Source organism: Acomys minous (assembly GCF_964271855.1).
Source record: "Acomys minous genome assembly, chromosome: 4".
Lineage (NCBI taxonomy): Eukaryota > Metazoa > Chordata > Mammalia > Rodentia > Muridae > Acomys > Acomys minous.
The window spans coordinates 25,314,083-25,336,404 of NC_140486.1; the positions used below are offsets into that span (position 1 = coordinate 25,314,083).

Sequence of the window (22,322 nt, forward strand, 5' to 3'; positions counted from 1 at the left end):
TTTGTCACTTTGTTACGGCATTCTTCCTTCATGAATGTATGTACTATATTTCCAAGATCCATCGTTCTGTGATAAAACAAGCTTAGCAATACTTTTATCCCTGTCTTAAAAATGCTACTCATCGGTCTGGGAAAGTAGCTCAGTGTGCGAAGTGCCTGCCTAAAATGCACAGGGCCCTGGATCAGAGCTTCAGCACTGCACCAACAATGTGTAGTGGTGCACACTTGTAAGACTCCAAGAGCCCAGTGCAGATCCCCACCTACATGCTGAGCTCTTGACTGTTCTTGGCCACAAACCCAGCTTGCGGCTGATAGACCGTTCCCCTTCACTCATGGTCTAGAAAACTTCCTAGTCCTAGCCCTGGCTCATGGACTTCCCTGGCCCTGTTCTTCGGGATCAGTGAACCTGCCCAGGAACAGCACCTAAAAACCTGCATTTACTGATTTTAATCTAGTCTATATCTGTGACACACACACACACACACACACACACACACACACACACACAGAGAGAGAGAGAGAGAGAGAGAGAGAGAGAGAGAGAGAGAGAGAGACTATTAACAAAAAGTTAATAGTCTCTCTGGACAAGATTGACAAGCCTTTAGCTAAATTAAGCAAAGGAGAAAATACAAATTAACACAATTAGAGATAAAAGGGAGACTCTACAACAGACACTGAGGAGCTTCAGAGGAACATAAGGACCTACTTTTAAAAAATCTGCATTCTACCAAACTGAAATCTGAAAAAAAGAAATCTATATGACCTACGAAAGGCAATTAAAGGTGAAGTAAATAATTTAAACTGACCCATAACTCCTACTGAAATATTGGCAGTAACGTAAAATCTCCCAGCCCATCATTTTAATAAATATAGACTTGTGTGTTCTGTGTAACTTCTCCAGGCATTCTAATACAGACATGTACTAACGGTTTTTGTTGTTGTTGTTGTTGTTGTTGTTGTTGTTGTTTTGGTCTGGATGTCTCCATTTTTGCATATGTGCAACATAATGAGGCAAGATGGAGAAGTTGTGGGACTGAGGAAGTTACATTGAGAAGACTGTCTCTTTAAGAGTGGAATTCAGTGAGAATTCCAACTTGGACAATAAAAATAGCAAACTTCAAGATACAATTCTCCTGAGTTCTGTATCTTATGCTTCTGCCTATTTGGTAAAGTTTCCACAAGCTTCCTCCTCTCACTCACCTAGTCCTGACTGGCTTCTCATGGCTTCTAGGCTGAGGACTTAAATTTCTTCTCCTCTATTCCCTAAATATACACATCTTGTCAACTCACTCCATCTTCTGTGGCTTCACCGTTTGGTCTTCATATATTCTGGCTTTATTTACCGCCCTCACCATTTAGTCTCTTGTGTGGCTTTTACTCAGTTGGTGACTCCCTTAATTCAATGTCATTTTCCTTCCCTTTCCCTGTTGCCATATTATAGAGACCTGGAATGGCATTCTTTAGGCTACATCTATTTCCTAGTACCTCCAACCCACTTTGTTTATCTTCTTTGTTTGCTACCTGTTTGCAAACCCACTGTTTACCATGACCCACTGTCCTTATTATATAGATGTCTGACCCCGGTAAGTATGAGTTGTCTTCCTAATCATGATTGCAAACATGCTGGAGTCTTTCTCTAAAACTTCAGTAAGTACGGAGAAGTTGGAGCATTGCAGGTCTAGGACCTAGTTACAGCTCATCTTGGGCTACCCTTTGCTACTTTAGTAGCCATCCTGCCCACATCTGTGTCAGACTTAGTAGCCTATAACTAACAGGTTCAAAAACTATGGAATGTGTTAACCTGACAAAACCTTCATTTCTACCAACCAAAAGCCTAAGAATGCCATCACATAGCATATGAGGACTATAGAACAGATTTCTCTTCTTTTCTTCAAACCACATACTCAGTGTTGCCACCAGTGTAATTAAAAAGTGCCTTCACTCATGACTTGCTTTGTTATATTGCTAGAAAAGCCTCATCAAATTGTTATCACCACTGGAACAAGGATCTGGTGGTACCTAAATATGTTCCCAAGACACAGTTTTTAAAACTTACCTCCAGAGTAGACTGTCTCTTATCCTTTGAGCTGACAGGCCTCCTTACATAACTGTGATTGCCTGGTGATTGATTAATTGCCCACACTGTTGAACTTGCTTTCCAACTCAACTGATATCGAGTCATCCATAGCTCCTACCCTGAATCATATGGCCTGGCCTGGCCTACCCTCATCTTTCAAGTGTGACCAGCACCACCCTATAATCAGGTGCGTCCAGTTCTATCTTAAACAAAACACACCCATATGTTCACCACAACTTGTGTCTGAGAAGCCAAAAGCAAAGAGCTGACCTGTTTGGGGAACTAGGCCCAAATCTATTTTCTTTTTGCTGTTATTCTTCTCCTGTGTATTACATCCCAGAAGTAGTTTCCCTACCTCCATTCTGTCCAGGCTTCCCCTCCTCCTCTTTCCCACAGGACCATTACCCCTTCATGTCCCTTCAGAAAATAGCAGGCCTCCCAGGGATATCAACCAAGCAGTGTCTAAAAATATGCAATAACACTAGGTATGAACACTCATACCAAGACTTAGTGAGGAATCCCAGTAGGAGAAAAAGGGTCCCAAGAGCAGGCAATAGATAGGCTATTCTATCATGTCTTGGGGTGTGTCTTTTCTGGTCCTGTCTACTTGGTGTTCTGTATGCCTCTTGTATCTTGATAAGCATCTTTCTCCTGTGTTTAGGGACGTTTTGTTCTGTGATTTTGTTGAAAATATTGCCTCTGCATTTAAGTTAGGTTTCTTCTCCTTCTTCTCTGTCCATGTTGAACATTTTGTTTCATCAGGTGATCTGGCTCTTCTTGTCCTCAAGAATTGATGACTTATCGGTGAGATTTTTCTCTGAGCTTATTTTTTGACTTTCTGAATTTTTTATTTTGAGTTTTAAGTTTGACTTTTCTTCATTCGTTCTCTTTATTAAATTCTATTTTCTTATTTTGAATTGTCATTTTTTCATTCAATTTTTATGTGTACTTCCATGATTCTCATGCCAGGATTTATTAATATCACTTTCGAGTTTCTTAAAAATATATGTTATTGCTATTTTAAAATAATTTTCTTGTACATCATTCAATTTGCTTTTATCTGGGAACAATGACATTTGGAGGAAACATGTTGTCTTGGTTATTTATGCTGTTTGTGCTTTGCTATGGGACTGAGGCATCTGGAGTTAAATCATTGGTGCTGTTTCTTAGTATGGACATCTGGTCCCTATTCTATTTAATAGGTATTTAAATCTCATTTTTCCAACTTCTCTGGATGAATGGGACTTAGAATTCAATCTTAGGGAACTCAGGGTTGATGTTAGAATGGGGTATCAGCATGTGACAAGGTAGAGCCCACTATTCTCAGGCAGGCAGCTGGGGTGATGGCGTTGTCAGTTGGTTTGGGGGCTCTTCATTTGGAAAAGAGGCATGAGCAGGCATGGACTCCGTGATCCTTAAGCAGAGGCAGGGGTGAGTGAAGCTGGCAGCAGGCATCTAGGATCCCTACCAGGAGAAGTTAGGCATGCAAGTGAGCAAGAGAACACATGGTCAGCTGGGAGCAGAGTTTGCAACAAGAGGTCTCAACATCAGGGGTGGGTTGATGTGCAGTGTCACAGGTTGAGAATCACTGGTCTAGGATTTCTGCCCTGAGATAAAGAGTGGGTAGGCATAGGCCACATGATTCTCTAGCAGGAGGCAAGGGTATGAAAAATCCCATGGAAGTCTGGGATTTCTATTTGTAGTGGAGAGGTCTATGGTGTCTTTTTCTCTAGAGTTTCCTTTCCTAGGGTTTATGTGTCCCAGTCAACTATGCCATAGAAATGTTACACAGGTTAAAATAAACTCTTCATATATTTTAAATTACATGCTACTCTAAGTAGATTGTATTACTTTAAGTAATACAATCTCATAGAATTATGCTCCAACTCAACCAGGATATGAGTCCTACATTTCTCCAGCATAACCACACTATACAGGCCATTGTCCCATTAGTCATTCAGATGTATTGTTGCATATCACATTGTTCCTGTCCAAGTAAACACTTGGTACCAACGCAGTATAACATCATGATATCTATACCATTCACCTTATCTCCTCTTTACCTGTCATTGCACACCACCGTGTATTAGGGTATAATGCAACACAATACCATAACTTGTATAATATTCATTATAGTATTTCATAGTTGTTCTGTTGTATTACCAGTTATTGTTATTTATCTTTTATGCTCAATTCATAAAACTTTATCGTAAGCATGCACACATAAGGAAAATTTAGGATCGTGTAGACCAAGGCACCCATGGAGCAATAGAAAGGAGCTTCAGAAGCTAAAGAGAGTACACAGTACAGAGGTAAAAATAAAGCACTCGGGAGTCACACTCCTCCCACTTTCAGTCTCCAAGATTACCTGTTTGTTGATGGAGTGAGTCAAAAACAACCTCAGGAAAAAATTAATTTGTTGGCATTTTCAGTAAAAGAGGTCAATCTGGCTAAAACATGTAATTATTGTGGGCAAGAGATAGAGGGAAATGGAGAAAAATAAAGGTATAATTATGTTCTGGAAGTTCCAGAAGGTTGGACTAGAAGAATGAGGGACTGGAGTCATATCTGAGAAAGGAGAAGTGAAGGTTAAGTGGGGCCATAACGGTGTGGCTCTACCCTAGTAGGACTGGTGTCTTTATAGAGCAGTTGTATGTGTTCAGAGAGTAAGGCATGCAAAGGCTGGCATGAAGCGCATCTTCTGGAAGCCAAGGAGAGAGGCCTCAACATAAACCAGCCAACCCGACATTTTGATGCAACCCTAAAACTGTGAGCAAAGCAGTTTCTAATGTGTATACTCCTTAGTTTGGGAGTATTTTGCTACAGGAGCCCTAACTATCTCATGGTGGTTGACTTTCGGCTTATAAGCATTCTTTCAGCTCTGAGCACAGTAGGTGTGATTTTTATCAATTATTGCTGGCAGCTGTGTACATGTCAACCAATATCCAGATATGTGACATGAATCAGAAGAAAATTTGTTGCTATAGCCCATTCCCATCCTCTTGTCCCATGATTGGGAACTATTTATTGACATGGACCAGAAGGTCATTCTTCAGTAATAGGGTCCTGATGGAGAGGTGCCAGGTGATGAGAAAGAAAAGACAGAAGATACAGAATGTAAAAACTTTGGACTGGAGGTCTTGCACAAGCTATGTCTTATGGCAAGCAAGCTTACTAAGAAGTACAGCAGTTTATGTACTATTTTTGAGAGATAAATGGGAGTCAGGAGAAACTATCCTACAATAGGGGAAAAGTCAGCAAGAAGCTAGTCAAACAATGTTGCATAAGGGCAACACAGGCTATCCCCAAAACTTTACAGACCTAGCACAAAGTAGCCTTGAGAATGATAATCATAGTCCCAATGGTGGGAAGAGATGAGTTTTCAGGAAGCTGCAGCTTCCCTAAGCCCCTGGCCACAGGCCATTACCAGCTCTGCCAAGCATATTCCTGGCTTTGAGAAGGAGCTGTGTTGCTTCTCCATGCATCATGGCCTCAAGGAAAGCTTCAGATGACCAGTCAATCCCTCAACAATTTATCATCAGAGGTTCAAAGGAAGTTGAATGCAGCCAATACACAGGATTCTTGGTTACACAAACTCCCTATTTCCATAAGCAACTGCAAACAGTCCTGCCACACACAAGGCCAGAATACACATGTTCAGCTCTTTAAGGCACTGTCGCCCCAACATACAAAGGCATAATCACAGTGGAGGCTATATACAAGAAGACAAGGAGAGGGAAAGAAAGGAAAGAGAGCCAGAGTGGGAAGTAGACCCACAATGAAGGGAAAAGAAGAAAAACATTGACCAGAGCTAGCTCAGCTAAATGCGTGGCCACAGTTTTACACTGTCCCAAGATGGCCTTGGGAGTTTAGGTGGTACGCCTGCTGGGTGTCAAGCCGAAGGAGCTCTGGGGGCTGTGGACCAGTGATGAGACAGCAACAAGAACAGGGAATAGAATAAGCTGCAGAGCACCAGCCTCTCCCTGGTCGCTTCACTCCTTAGCCTCCTTCACTTGACATGTTAGTTTTCTGGAGTGGGGTTTGCTTCTGTGTAGTGCTGGCCATGGGACCCAGAACTTTATGCATGACAGGCAATTGCTTTATCCTTGAGCCATAGCTACAGTCCCCAAGGATGGATTTTTCCAAGTTAATCTCAGTAGAGGTAGAGGAAGCAGAAAGCTCAAGGAAATAAAAGACACTTTGTTTTGCTATTTTGTTCTTTACGTAGATAGGGGTCTGGGACAGGGCAGGAGCCATTGGTACTGGGATCCTCTCTCCTTCCAGGTGTTTGCCACACACTTTGCTGGCCCAACCGGTTTCTGCCACCCATTGATGACACCAGCTCTCCTTCCTAAGTACTTTGGTTCTATCAGTTTTGCTGTTATTATCTCACTGTTCAGTGGAGCTCCAAATCTACCTCTTTTGCTACACACTTAAAGCCACTACATTAGAAAATTTAAATTAAAATGTATCATTCTTTAGCTTAAACTGCTACTGTTTTAAAGTCTTTGGTTTGGGTTTTTTTTTTTTAATCTCAGCTAAAACAAAGTAATTATTAGTATCTGGTTGGAAGTTTGAAATGAACTAATTCAAATGCAGAGGAGTACAGGTGCAGTAATGCTAATTACTTAAAATTAGCTTGTGACAGTGTACTGCTCTAGCTATTGTTCTGTTCCTGGATTAAGCCCATGTGTGATGTAATTCCCCTTATGTCCCTCCAAGTAACTGACCCAGCATCATCTTATTCAATCCTTATCCCAACATAACCCTTTAGCGAGCCATCCTGCTCTTCCTTGGGCTACCCCAAATCTAGTTGGGAAAAACATGCAAGACTCCAAAACTCTTGTCTTGGTTTTTAAAATTATATGCATTGGTCATACACTTTCTCCCACTGCATGGTCCCAAAATAGTGGTTGCCTTACAGAGTTCAAGATTTTTCCTTTGAGGGAGCATAGAGGGGAATGAAAAAACTGGCCTGGGCTTGAAATGAGCTGCTTTCCCATTCCAGAACTGTTTCCCCAGATATGTGGTTCATGGGTCAGCAGAAAACTCCTACTTCACAGAAGTAGTTTCCAAAACCAACTCAAACCCACCCCCGAGCTCTTGACCTCACTCCTCCCCACACTTGCTCTCCACCCATCCCCCTCTGCTGTGGTTTTGTAAACACGCAGAGGAGCATGAACTCAGCCCCACCCTTGAGAAATTAAATCTGACATTTACCTCCTAGCCATAACCTACATAAACTATTAATTACGTTCTCCACACCCATGAAATCAATTTTTTTGTTTGAAATTTGACCTTTCAGAGTCTAGTAGTTTTTAGAACACAAGGCTCTCTTTCAAACCATGGTGATCCCTAACACAGAGATATGCTTATTGGACACCACAGGTGTACTCAGTCAACATTCATAAAATCACTGTCCTTCAATTTCCTCTCAGCATCATATGGACTTTGAGAGAAATGTTCAGCAAAGTGGAGCTGTGTTTTATGGCCATCAGTTTTTATGTCCATTTTGAATGATCTGACATACTTCCATCAATGTTGGTGCCAAAGCTCTTGAAGCCACAGTATGACTCAAGTCTTCTGCTGTCAAAAGCAGAATACGATGGGGTCAATTTCATCATTTTTCCAAATAGCAGTCTCCTCGCTCACCTACCTACCTAATCACCTGTCTTCCGTGGCAGAGGGGATGGCCTCTTCTATGCCTTCGCCTTACTTCTTCCCTTTGTAGGGTTCTAGTTAGCCACTGCATGTCTTGGATTTGCCCTTGGCTTTGGGACACTCAGTATGTACAAGACTGCTGAATGAAGCCGAAGTTTCTACCATCTCTCTTTCCCCTGATGTTCAGATGTCCAAAAGAACACTCAGTAAACCTGCAGTTCCACACCATCCCAATCACCCCCACTCTCAGTCCTACTCTCTTTTCGATATAAAAAAAGTGTTTTAAAACTGCAATATCAAAAACAAAACAAAATACAAGCTTTCTTTGAAACATGAGGGCTTTATGTTGACATTCATCATCCATAATCTTTCATAGCCAACTTACATAGTAGAACTTACAACTGCCCTTATCAGAGCCATTACTTATTGCCTGTGACTCAATTCTGCATACTATCCTCCAGTAATTAAAAATCCTAATCTTAGGAAAATTATATGTCTTCAAATTACAAACTGGTAACATTAAGGCAATAAATGGCTTTCTTTAAAGTATTGTCATGAAAATTGTATTCCACATTAACTACCACATTCAATATCTTATTATGAACCTAGAACTTGATAGAGCTCTGGACACTTGTGCACCCATTCACATATATGCGCGCACACACACACACACACACACACACACACACACACACACACACACACACAAATCATATATTGTCATATTTTAGATATTGGTGTTTTAGTTAACAACATGGTGTACATAGGATGGTAGTTCAAGAAGAATATAGTGAAATTGAAAATATCCCGAATACCTAGTTGATTTTAATCCCATGGGGTACATATTAGTTGGATTTCATAGTGATGAGACTGTAATGATGAAATGTATTCAGCTAGACTGCACTCCTAGTCATATAAAAGCACATTGCATACGATTATATACGGACATGATACCTGATGAATACATAATTAATAACTAGTGTATTTTATATTATATTTTCGATTATTTTACTACTCCTTCTGCTTACATGAAAAGAAAGTTTACTATAAAGCAATATATTACTCTATTATTTCAGGTACAGCTTTATATACCTTGGGTTTACTATGGCTCCTAATGGCATTGTAAATCACTGTGTTTTAGTCTCATGCTGTATCCTTCAGATGATCCTAGAACTATAATATATATGTACTTTTATATATTTCCACATGTATATATATATACATATACAGATTACATGTGCATATATATTATAGCTTGGATGTGTGTACAATTTTATTCTGTGATTTCTATACAAAAAATTGTCATGACATACAACCCTCCTCCTGTGTGTGTGGGCGCGTGTGCATCTGCGTGTGCATGTGTGTGTGTGTGTGTGTGTGTGTGTGTGTGTGTGTGTGTGTGTTTTACTTAACAGTCCAAAATATCCCATGGGTCAAACATTAGTTATGTTTCAAAGATAAAAGACTAATGTATTTTAAAGGTAACCAAAATATTTGATGGCTTTCAATGAACAATTCAAATGAGACCCATAGTATGTAACAGGAATGCTTTTAACAAAATTATATTGCCTTCCTCCAAAATATGTAAAAGTCTAAATTTTAAGGTGGTGCAATGTCATTTACAATTAGTTTAATATCATTTGTATATAGTATGTTTCAGAACACACAAACTTAAGCTTACTAAACTATGGGCTTTGTATCCTACTGCGTTCTCGGTTTTCACACACATCCTTGAGCTTTGTAGACAAGTAGCAGGCACCTGGATATTTGTGCCTGGACAAGGCAGTACTGGACAACCCAAGTACTGACTCTTGTCTGCTCACTGAATATTAACAATGACAGCAATGTATTCTAAGGCACCCAGTTTTAGAACAGGCTTTCATGTCAATGGTAACTCTGTTGTGACTAGTGATAGGTCCCCATTGGACAGGGGTGACCCTCAGGTTCCGAGGCAGTCACTTTGCTGTTTGTCAACTACTTGTAATCATTCTCATGTTGACCTTCAGGTGACAAGGTAAGAAGGACCATATCCACTCCATATTCTCTATGACAGGAAAAGACCATGAGCCCACAATAGCCATGTGCCAGAGTAGGGAAATAACAGGGCATCTCTTCTGGGATGGAGCATTTCTTTCATAGCTGGAAAGGGACACCCTCTGCAATGTTTCTTCACCTCACGCTATTCTAAATAACAATGTTTCTTCACCTCACGCTATTCTAAATAGCGACTGCTTTGTTCATTTGTAAATCAGAGTAATATCCATGCAGCCACATCACCTGACCACCCACTCATAGAAGTGCAAGTGTTAAGTTATGGAAATCTCAAAATTACAAGTCACTGTCATATGGCCACGCTTTCCTGGCTGGTACAGGCTCACCGCTTCACCAATGACTTATTCAAGACTACGTGGCTAGGAAATGCCAACACTTTTCTCCAAACCTCATAACTGCTAAATCTATTACTTTGCAAGCCCCCAGCATGCTTAATAGGTTCATTGCTTTGAAAATAAAATGTTATTTTCCCAGGGGCCTAAAATAAATGTAGGTATACCATGGCTGCTTACTTGTGTTTAAAATCGTCCATTGAGTAAAATAAACTAAGCATGCGATATTCTGTTTCATATCTAAGGCAAGAAAGCCATGCCTAATCTCCTCTGTGGAAAGCTTAGTGTAAGTAACAGTCTTCAGTTACGCAATAGACAGAAAAATACTACTCCCCTCAGATCACCTACCTGTCACTGAGAAGGGACACAGTAATTATCTGGCAAGTGCTGCAGCATCACTGGGTGTGACACGCTTTACAAGCCTCTCAGCTCCAACACTGACTTTGGATGAGCTCACAGGGGAGGAGGAGACACCAAGGCTCACCATATAAGCATGAGCTCTCTCCTAGTGCATGGCCCATTCAGTTTCAAGCCAATCTCAGTCCACCAGCCTCCGCATCACAGGCCTCTCCACCATGAAGCTCATTGGGGGTCTCCTGCTGCTCTTCACAGCAACATATTTCTGCACCAGCTCAGGTGAGTTGGGTTACACAGTGTCACATACAGTTCAGAAGATTTATAGGTTTTTTTTTCCAGTTTCTCCTAGGATCTAAGCTGCTGGCATAAATATCTGATCAAGAGGATTTAAAGTGAGAGAAACATAGCTGCTTGGGAAGAAGGATCATGGTTCTGGCTGCACTTTGAGGGACTAGGATTTAGTGCCTTCCCTTGCAAGGAAGGCTCCCACGGACAAAAAGGGTCCTGATTTCTCTGGAATGTTCTATTGCATGAGGATGCTTGCAGCTGTGTCAGGAGATGGCTGTTCCTCAGTGCAGAGATCCAAAAGTGTCCTCACGGATCCATATAGTAGAATTGAAATAAAACACGTCTCTAACTTCTCAAGTTAATGATTCAGCTTTTAAATTGTGAAAGGATGTGTAGTTAAAATAAATTTGTGACACATTAAAGACATCCATTTACTTTTCTGTTTGTTTGTTTGTTTGTTTGTTTGTTTGTTTGACACAGGGCTTAACTATGTAGTCCTAGCTGGCCTGGAACTTGCTATGTATGGAACTTGTCAAGGCTATCCTTGAACTCACAGAGATCTGCCTGCTTTTGTCTCGAGTGTGCCTTGATTAATGGTGTGCATACCAAATGCAGCCCTTTATAATTCTTATGTTGATGAGGGGAGAAAGTGTATCTGTGATAAAGCTTCAGTGACAGTTGACTTTATCAAATACACCATAAGCTCTAAAAAGAATAAATAAATTTGCCTTCCTAATTCAAGGGCTTACCCATTGGCCGTTTGAGTTCCTAAGTAAACAGGCATGATTGGGAGTAATGTTGGGGCCTCTGCTGGGATTCATTGCCAGGAGAAATGAAAAGCCGTTAACTGAAGGAGAAAGCTGCACTGATTAGTGAAATCCCAGGTTCTGCTTTGTGTTTAATGCTTCCGTTGTACTTGTCTTTCAGAAGTTATCAGCCACCCCTTAGCAACGGTAAGTATGTTGAACAAGATTTTAATTTCAATTTCTACTGGTTGTCACTTAGTCAACAAATATTCATGAAGGATCAATACACAGCCCATGCTGTATGTGTAAGGAAAGCAAGAGAGGAAACAGAGAGAGGAGAAGGAAAGGTTTCCGCGCTTGTAAACAGGCAGTAGAGCAGAACTTCTCCCATCCAAGTGTCCTAAACACTAAATAATGGGAATTCATGGAACGCTGAAGTTGGTTGTCTGGCTCAGAAGTGCTGAGCGGTTGCTCAACAAGTGTGGCATTAAAAAGTAGGAAGGGCACTGGCACCACCGGCATTTCTCAGGATGGTAATGCCTCTCTATATAAAAGCAATTTCAACAGCATCTGAACACCTGGGATGACAGAGACTTTGTTTAGCTCTTGTAGTGTGTCTAGTTGACCTGAGATAGTTACACTTGAAAAAAAAATTAGGACATCCTCTTGTGTCTGACTAGGTGGACTGTGACATTTACAAGAAGTACCCAGTGGTGGCCATACCTTGTCCCATTGAAAACATGCCAGTCTGTGGCTCTGACTACATCACCTATGGGAATAAATGCAAGTTGTGTACAGAGATCTTGTGAGTATCGGTATTTTTTAAAATGTGTTTGGGAACAAGTTTCTGTACTCAAATCCTTCCCCTTCCCAGGGTCTCTCTTAACTATAGTCTACTTACTGCCATGCAGAACAGAGGGTGGGAACAAAAATTGGCCAGCAATTCTGCCAACCTGAACTGCCCCATCCTACCCGCAGATCTCCGGTTATTGTGACACTTGGAAGCTCCTGAGTTTTCAAACTCATATTTGTCCCTGTAAAGTGGCCATTTGGGGTGGCCCCCAAGCCCAAGTTTTACATATGTTAAGAAGAGGGCTGCATACAACTTCCTGTTTTAAGAGAGATCAGTAAATAGCTGAAATCCACTATCCTGCATGATTTCTAAAATCCCAAACAACTTTAATGAATCTGGCCTTTAGTCCTATAGGCTCTAAGTAGGTATCAGGAGTCTTCAGGAGAAAAGGCAGTGTAAATATGATTGGGTTCCCTTTTCCCTAAAATGAAGGATACAGGCTGTCATTATTGGATCAAAATCCCATGGACACATTTAGTTTAGATGTTTCGTTTGGGTTGCACAGTGTTTAGAAGAATAGTCACTAGGCAGATGTCACCTTTTAAAAATGTAAGATGCAAGTTAGCACTTGCTATCTTACACCAAATTCACTTTTTATCATTGCTTTTTAAGCTACTGGCATCGGGACACTTATTTCATGCCCTGTGTTTTCATCTTTGTTAGAGTAAAAAGTTAGGCCTGAGCCCATAGAACATGTCTACATATACATTTATGCTTGGAAAGCTTCATTTCACAGAAGGAAACATTCTTTAGCACAGGTCTATATACAGCCCTGGACCACGAAGCTCGGCATGTTCAGGACATGAGACCCTGAGAGGGAGACATGGTGGAGGGCTTCCTCAGCAGTGCAGTATCCTGCTCCATCACTGCCCCACTGACCACTAAGAGTTGGGAGCTGGGCCATCTCAACTCCCTTTATGGAGTCTTCTTTGTTCTTCCAACACCTTGGGTGATCTTCCCACCTCTGGGATCAGAGTAGACGGGTTAGAATCGTGACTGAAGCAAAGACCTTGTGCTCTGTGGCGATACCATAATGTTGGGGACTCAGATCCTCCCTCTTGTGAAAAGTGGTTCTACTTCACAGCCTTGTTCTTAGCTATAAAAGACATATTTCCTTTCAATTTTTGTATGCTTATGCTTCTGTTCAGTCTTGTTCCTTATGGCTTCCCTCAGGAGAAGTAATGGAAAAATTCAGTTTCTTCGTGAAGGGCACTGCTAACTTCTCCATGGACAAAGAGAGAACGGTGATGCCGCCACCGTCTGCATCGCGTGCGGGCTCTGATGGACTTCTCTTCTTTGAGGTTCTGTGGGGTCGGATCTAGAGTCAGTCATCTTCACTGACTGCTGAAAGACCCTGCATTCGTCCCGTCGAAGCACCTTCTTTTGCATCTGAATTTTAAAAAATTAAATGCTCCAGAAAGTCCACTTTTACCTCTCTTTGTAATTGCTTCATGAGTGATGTATAGTATCTCAAGTATAAAATAATTTGAGAAATATACAATAGTTGCTTTTGAACAGTGAGCACTGAGTGGTTTTCAAAAACAAACACACCTGCACAACACACAAGATGTCCACACAGAGATACACGACTGCCAGTTCACTGTTCCCCCCTTCCAGCCTGGAACTACCGTCTAGGGATGATACCAGTGTTCACTTCCATCTCTTTTCCATAATTCCAAAAATCAAACTTCTTCCACTCTGAAAAGTCATTCACAGAGAAGTGGTTGTTCATTTCTTTCTTGAAGCATTCCATAGCTTCTGAGCTAATCTGTCATAGAACATAGAAGGCAAAGTTTCCCCATGGGAAAATTCAAACATTAATGTGGAGGTCCTTACTACATTAATAATGTACATATTTATTACTTACCTATATATATCTAAACATATATAAGTACAGATATTTTTATGCCCCCACAAAATATGCATGCATACTATGTAACATATATAAATAATAAACAAAGTAAAAAATGTACAGGATAAAGCTAGTTGATTACTCTGTAGGCAGAACACTTCAGAAGTGAGCTTATTCCTTGAGAGCTTTGCTTGTTTGTTTGTTTGTTTAACACAAAAGAAAAAAGATAAATGTTTTTCATCAGGCTTTGAAGATGAACCCACAACTTTTAGAGATCAGGGAATACTATCTAATCCTCCATCATGGTATTTTGATGTCTACATGGAACAATTGAACTGTCTTCACCGCCTGGTGTATGTCACCCAGGCTTCTGCATCACGTTTCTTCTACCCATCTGGCAAGCCTAGGTGGTGACCAGGTCCCTGGCTTTCACATTCTATCAGTGTCAGAAGCCATGGGACACTTTCTAAGGTGGGAAACACCATTACCCACTGGCTGGTCTTCTAAATGTGTCTTCAAAGTGTTTGGATGGGGAAAGTATATAGCACTATGTAGACCGCACAAGAGAGCAAAAGAAGAGTCATTTGAAGCATGAGAGTCAAAGGAAGATGGCAGAACTTCATACCTTGATTCACTTCTGCCAGGGATAATTTTTTCATGTAACTTGGATGTTTTGCTTCTCTGTACATGTGTGTAAAATGCTACTAGAACTGATTAATTACCTAATATAGGTACAAGAAACAGCAGCCACTGGCCTGTGATTACAACCTTTCTATTGATGAACTGGCAAGAATATCCATTTACTGTTAAAAAGATAATACAACAATGCTGAATATCATGTCTGGATCATTTATGTCTATACACTGTCTACCTGGTACCCAAGGAGTTCAGAAGAGGCCATGGTATTCCCAAGAGCTGGAGCTCTGGATGGCTGTGAGCCGCGATGTGCGTCCTGGGAACTGAACCTGGGTCCTCTGCAAGAGCAACAAGTACCCTTAACTTCTGAGCCCAAGAAATCAGATTTCTACTTACGTCACTGACAGTCTCTCTTGTGATCTTGGTCATATACTTGTCAGACAATGTCACATAAATCTGTGTCATTCAGAAGACTTAGAAAAGGTCTTACAAATAGGAACACTGATTTCAGCAATGCTATGTATCACATATGACTTTCTTCTTCTTAATATTACTCTATATGGACACCCTTCTCCTAATGACTAAACCTCTGAAGGTTTTGAAATGTTTTTTTTTCTCTCCGTTGGAAAATGGAGGAGTAAATGGCATCAACACAATTTGTTGGAACCCTAAACCTGAGTTTTTCACTGTGTGCAACAAACAGGGTTTCCATGTGACACATAACCTCAGTTTTTGTGTATATCAATCAACGTCTTAGACCTTCAGGTAGCAAAAACCTTCTAGTAGCCAGCCTCAGTTCTAGGATGTGGGTGGACCCTGCAATAAGTATATGCTACCTGGCCTGCAAATGCAACATAAACCAGGAAGAGAAGGAATGAGATAAGAAAAGAAAATGACATCCAGTATTTACCCAGGACATGTGGAATCAAGGCTAAACACAATACCTGGAGGTACCACATACCTTTGTTACTGACTTTCCTTTTACATATAAGATAAATTAGTGTCTTTCATCAAAGAAAGGATCAAATTGGAAGAATAGATTACAGGTTCATAATCAACTGGTTCAAATCAGATTGGTAAACTCTTCTCGCTTATGACATATTTATGAGAAATTTTTCATTTCAAATGCGACACTTGTAAAACCATATATATGTGGTTCATTATCTATATGTGAATATACATTCATGAATATATGAATAAAAGTATACCCATATATTTATATTCATAGTTTAAAACTATATATAAAATAGTGACTCATCTTTAAAGACAAGAGTTTGTTGTGCTGGTAGCATTGTTTAGCCCCTAGAAGAAATTTTTGATGTCTAGCATTTATGGGTCCACCTGGGATCAGTGGAGCTTTGAAAACCAATATGTCAGTCAGGTATGGTGGTGTGTGGCTGAAATCTTGGGATGCTGAAGCAAGAATATTGTTAGTTCAAGAACCATCTGGGCTACAATAGTTCTAGGCCTGCCTAGGATATTTAGTAATGCACCTTAAGAACCTAGAGGAAAACAGGAAGTAGGCAGCTGCTTTCCTAATGCTACCTACGACACCTTCCTTCTCTAAGACTCCAATCTTCAATGGGTGGACTCACCTGAAGTTGAGGTGATGAGATATTCTCATCCGAAGATGTGTAGCTAAATGCAAAGATGACCAGGTGTTGTTGTTTTTTGTTGTTGTTGTTTTGTTTTGTTTTGTTTTTTCCATCACGGCTGGATATTTAAGTTTGGTAGCTCTGATAGGGACAGAATCTGGTATATAGCCCGAAAATCATGGACCAGTTTTTTTTATAGGGGAAGTCCCAGAACAAAGTCACCAAAGAACATAAAAGAATGGGTTAACAAGAACAGCTGGTGAAGGTACAGGTCCATCTGACCCAATGCAGCGGAACTGTGGCTCTCCAGCAGAGTTTCTCACGGAAGCAGAAACTGACTCTGACCTCTACTTTTCTTAGAAACTGACCCATAATCATGATGCTCACCATGCACACACTCCTTGCAGTAGCTCAGCCAGTGCACCCACTTGCCACTGAGCCTGTAGTAAAGAAACAAATGACCCGCTGATGCTCACATGTTATTCTAGTCTCCTCATTCTGGCAGTTTCACTTTTCCTTCATGGCTAGTCATGAACATTCCTTCTGCAAAGTTTGGGAACATACTTAGGAAGAAAATCCGTGAGTACAGAATCACCCAACACAATTGTGCAATGAGAAATGAAAAAATATTCTTGCTATTCTCTCTCTCTCTCTCTCTCTCTCTCTCTCTCTCTCTGTGTGTGTGTGTGTGTGTGTGTGTGTGTGTGTGTATCTGTGTGTCTGTGTGTGTGTGCAATAATTGCAGGTTTCCATGGAGACCAGAAGAGGGATTTGGAACTCCTGGAACTGGAGTTACAGGTAGCAGTGAATTTCCCGCCATCACCACTGCAACTGAACTTCTATCCTTTGCAGGAGCAGCAAACACTCCACTCCTTCTTCATTTCTTCTTTTGACAAGAGAGTCACAGCAGGTCATGAATATCTTAAAAGAGATTTATTGGAGGGACGAATCCAGGGGTGGCTGCCTCTGCTCCTGGGAGAAAACAGCAGGGAACTGGGGGCGGGGTTTTCTGGGGCAGGGATTTCCAGAGTGAGAATAGGTGGGATTTCAAGCCTAAACTGGGGGGAAGCTCAGAGATTGGTGGGGTTTTGTCCAGACTTCTCATCTCAAATTAGCATAATCTGAGATGAGTCCTACTGAGCTGCTGGAGACTGCAGTTACAGAGGTGGGGTGGACTGGGTGGGCAGCTGAGTTGCAGGAGCTTTCTCAGGCAGAGGTCCAGCCACTTTTCTGCCTTAAGGGATAATAAAGTTTACAATGTGTCCAAAATTTACAAAGAGTTCATTGTGAAGGCAATGGGCTGAAGCAGGAAAGGTTGTCACCATCATGGACAGTTCCCATGGCGACCACAGCAGGCTTTCTGAGGTGGGAAAGGTATCTGGTTTTCTTTTTTTTTCTTTTCTTTCCTTTCTTTTTTTTCTTTTTCCTTTTGTTTTTGTTGTTTGTTTGTTTGTTTTGTTTTTTAGTTTTGTTTTTGTTTTTGTTGTTGTTTCAAAACAGGGTTTCTCTGTGTAGCCTTGACTGTCCTAGACTCACTTTTTAGACCAGGCTGGCCTCGAACTCACAGAGATCCACCTGCCTCTGCCTTCTGAGTGCTGGGATTAAAGGCGTGCACCACCACGCCTGGTGCTGGTGTGGGATTTTCATAGAGCAGTTGGCTGAAACAGGAATAGTCACCACGGACAGCTCCAACTGAGGCGCTGACAGGAGCCGCTGCCATTTTGTCTCCGGTCTCCGCAGCTCCAGGGCAGGAATGAGGGTCTGACTGTCCTGTGGTGGGAAGGAGGACTGTCCAGGAGCCACTTTAAATTTTAGTGGCCAGCTGCTCAAAGGCTAAACATAGCTCTTGGGGGGTGATGATACCGTGGGTTGAAGGACTGAGGGGGGCAGTGGGCCTTGACCTAGCAGCAGTGGAGGCAGTAAAGTGGAGAAATGCCTACCCTGATCACATAATTCAGCCTCTCTTTTCCTCTTTCTTCTCCCTACTACTCACTCCTCCTCATATTCCATTTTCCCATCATCTCCAGAGACTTATTTCTAAAACAAAGACCTCATCGCTCGTTCATCACCACCAAATGCTTTAGCAGGTCTCACTCCCTACTACCTCTCAGTACTAGCCTCTTACTCCGCAAATCATCCTCTTGGTTTTCTACTTTCCTCCACTCTAGGCACCACCGTCGGAGGCTCCTACGCTGTCTTCAAGTTATCACATGCTTATGCCTCGGTTCCAGCCTTCGGATGCCTACGCCACCTTTCAGCCCTGATGCTACCCTCTCTAAAAGGCGTGGCCTTTGTGCTTGCTTCTCCTAGATTAGCACACCTATAATATTATACTTCCATCCTATTAACTGTCTGCCCTTCTATGCCATATTGAGAGCCGTGTGTTCAAAATTAAAATGAATTGAATTTGGCAATAAATAAGAGAGCAGCCAAACAATGTTGTCTTATTCTTGTATCAACTCCTGATCTACCTTTGGGAGTTTGTGGTCTGCACCAACGCACACTGAATGCTTCATCGAGCGTCCTGAAAAGAATTTACGAACTCACAGCCAATGGAGAGTGAGTCATGCTTCCCTGAACATTTGTGGGGCAGCCAACAAGGCAGTGAGCTCGAACATGCCACAACCTAAGGCTCCTTATTACATTTTTCTTCCTCTCTTTTCTTTTGCCATCTCTTGCAACACCCATCTGGAATCACCCAACTGGAAAGGAAGGTTGTTGTAAGATTTTAAAGATAGATAAAGTAACATAAAGAGAACATGAATGCAGCCACATTCTGTTTCCAGGACTGAAGCTGACACAAATTCTAAGACACCTCATCCTGCTTCGTTTTTTAAGTAGATTGTCCACATATTTAAGTAAAGCAGACATTACTTCACCCAATAACCCAGACTCTGCCAGAGAGCATGATGCTGAAGTAAGAACTTTGCAATGCTCTTTAGCAGCTAGCATACAGATCGAGGCCATAGACGCTAGAGTGACAATGATCTTAACTAAGCACACAGTCAAGGATGCATCCTGAAAACTCATGCACCCAAAGGCGTGAGCCAATACAGAATTAAGCTTTTGAAGAACTCTGTGTAAAGCAAGGACGAATTCTGTAAGAATGTTCTGGAAATTCAGATCACTTGCAGTTGTTGACTTGTCTCCTAAACATGAGGCATTTGTTACTCATAAGCAGGCTCAGGGGCCAAGACAAATAAAGCTAGCGGGCCACACTCTGGGAGCTCCTCAAAGCACAAGCTTGGCTCTGGAGTGTGACTCCATCCTTACCACCATGCTGCTTCTCATTCATGGTTTTGTCCGCCTGTGAGGTCTGTCTGCATGAGTACTCTGCTCTGAGGATGGCCACATCCACACCTGGGTCCGGTCCTTTGTGACGTCCAGCACCCTGACCTTCATTGTTCATTCTGTGACCTCTTGAGTCTGTTTCCTCTCATCCCCGTCTTACTCTTTCTAACAATGAAGAAGCCTAATTGCACGCTCAAAGCCACCATGGATTAGATTTCACTGCGCTCTCTGTTCACGCTGCCTCTGCTTTCCCTGCCAGTTTGGGCTCCACTTCCTTCCACGTAATCAACCACCTGTCATAGCAGAAGTCAGCCAAGCGACTTGACTGCAACAAAATAAAAGTAAACAACCACCCATTAGAGACTTTGGAAGAGCTATCTATGCCTTTCTATAACTTGGGTCAAAAGCTACAATATATCTCTTCTGGCTTTAGGACTCCTTATAGCAGGATTTTGGTTTTGGTCATCTTCTGTCTACACTAGACATTTGGTTTTTTTTTTTACTACCAGTTCTATAGTTAAGGGAGTCTTATATGAATATGTGAGTTTTGAACTTTCAGAAGAAAAAAAAAACATTAAAAGAAATATAATCTTGAGTGTATTTGAAGATATATATACTCACTAATCGAATGTCTTAGAGCTATCTTCCCTCACATCTGAATTCTATATTGCCTTAAAATAATAAGTGGGGCCATTATTAATCATTAAGTCCAAAGAACAAGAGCTGCTTCACTGCCTGCACACATGAAGAAATGTTTAATAAGTGAATGGGTGATGAGCATTTTTAACCTAAGGAAGAAAGCAGGTGACAGCTGGTAGCCAGAGTAGCAGTAAGGAATAGGTGTTAGGGAATAAACTCCTGAAACACTTGCAAGAAATAGTTCATTTATCTGGTTGATGGGTAATGAAACATTTATCATCATCATCATCAAGTCACATGTCTACCATATGCATTTTATATTACTCATGACTTACACCTACATAAGGAAGACACGGAGCACAAGGTAGTAGAAGTAGATGATTCTTAGTACAAATTTTCTCTGAGTTTGAGGTTTGATAAGAGCATCAATTCACTTAATTTTAAGGAAAATGTACTTCTTTCTTTGGTCACAAGGACATTTTATTTCAACGGGCCTATTAGTTTGCTAAAACAGTTCCAGTTGTGACCACAAAAGCAACCTAAGTGGGCCGAATGCACAGGGCAAGCTCAGGGTGTAGTAGGGTGTCTATCATTCTGGCTGTCTTTCCTCTTTCTCTGTAAAAGGTTCCATGATGAAAAACATTCAGGACACACTTTAAATGAAATTATTTTATAAAAGAAGAACTCTGGAAATTGATCCAGGTAAAGAAGGGAATCTTATAATTCAGCAAGGCTTGGGGTTTCACAAACCAATTGTAGTGCTGTCTTTTAAAAATCATTTATCGAGCTGGGCATGGTGGTGCACTCCTGTAATCCCAGCACTCAGGGAGACGGAGGCAGATGGATCTCTGTGAGTTCAAGGCCAGCCTGGTCTACAAAGGAAGTTTAGACCAGCCTACACAGAGAAACCTTGTCTCCAAAAACAAAAAACAAGCAAACGAAAAACAAAAAAATATATATTTATTGAGAAATAAAACAAGAATCACAATAGAAATTCAAGACAAAAAATCACATTTTAAATGTGTATGTCACATACTTTGAGCATATTCAGAGCTCATTACATTCTTTTGTTCTCCTTTTCCTTGTTTGCTTGTTCCCTTCCTGCTCCTAAATAGTCCACTTTCTGCTTTCATGCTACGCATCAATACTTTAAATATATATATTCCACCTAGAGTGGAAAAGATGCCATATTTGCCTTTCTGAGTGTGGCTTATTTTGCTTATTATGGTGATCTCCAGATCTATCCATTTTTCCATCAAATGTCATCATTTTATTTTTTTCTTTGTGACTGAATAAAATTCTATATACATATGGCACATTTTCCTTATCTACTCACCTGACTCAGGGAAATAACAATCTTTAATAAACCTCTTATCATTTTAGTTTTTATATGTATATACAATTTTTACACACTGATACTAACATCATAAATGATTTTGTTTATATTATATTTATATATAAACCATTAGAATATCTGTTTTTCTTTTGCCTTTTTTCTCTCCACATCAAACAGTGACTTCCTAGAACATTTGGGACAGACAATAGCTCAAATTATCCAGGTCCTAACTCCAAGTATACAGTACCTTCAGCAATAGGGGCCTCTCTTCAAGCCCTAAGAGGCAACTGAGGGCTACTTAAATAATCTATAATGCTGGGACTACTTTTATCAACCATTTGAAAGGAGGGTTTCTTATGCCTGGTACTGGGGTTTTGTTAGTCTATAGTACCTTAACTGACCAAGCAGCTTAACATTTTCAATAGCTATATCATTTAATATATATGCACATATGTACATATACATACATGCATACACACTCATATGCATTGTGTATAAGGTAAATATAAAGTAATAATAATGTGATTTTTTTTTTTAGCCTTTATCAAAGAACTTCCGTGCTATTCATCCTTCATCCATCCTTTTCCTCCTGTAGTGACCTCCCTCCT

At 40.9% G+C, this 22,322-nt stretch overlaps 1 protein-coding gene across 1 annotated transcript; it reads left to right on the forward strand.

The window, feature by feature from the left end:
* The first annotated feature begins 10,611 nt into the window (after positions 1–10,611).
* SPINK7 (serine peptidase inhibitor Kazal type 7) lies at positions 10,612–13,790 on the forward strand. Its single transcript, XM_084778804.1, has 4 exons — positions 10,612–10,757; positions 11,694–11,719; positions 12,193–12,317; positions 13,539–13,790. Exons 1-4 carry the CDS (start codon positions 10,634–10,636, stop codon positions 13,582–13,584), a joined length of 321 nt encoding a protein of 106 aa, XP_084634930.1. The 5' UTR covers positions 10,612–10,633; the 3' UTR covers positions 13,585–13,790.
* The last annotated feature ends 8,532 nt before the right edge of the window (positions 13,791–22,322 follow it).

Excerpts from the sequence above, each read along its gene's own strand:
- SPINK7 (XM_084778804.1), top strand. The coding sequence starts at position 10,634 with ATGGCCCATTCAGTTTCAAGCCAATCTCAGTCCACCAGCCTCCGCATC. Across the intron at positions 10,758-11,693 it reads ATATTTCTGCACCAGCTCAG|AAGTTATCAGCCACCCCTTA; the intron begins GTGAGTTGGGTT and ends CTTGTCTTTCAG. Across the intron at positions 12,318-13,538 it reads AAGTTGTGTACAGAGATCTT|GAGAAGTAATGGAAAAATTC; the intron begins GTGAGTATCGGT and ends GGCTTCCCTCAG.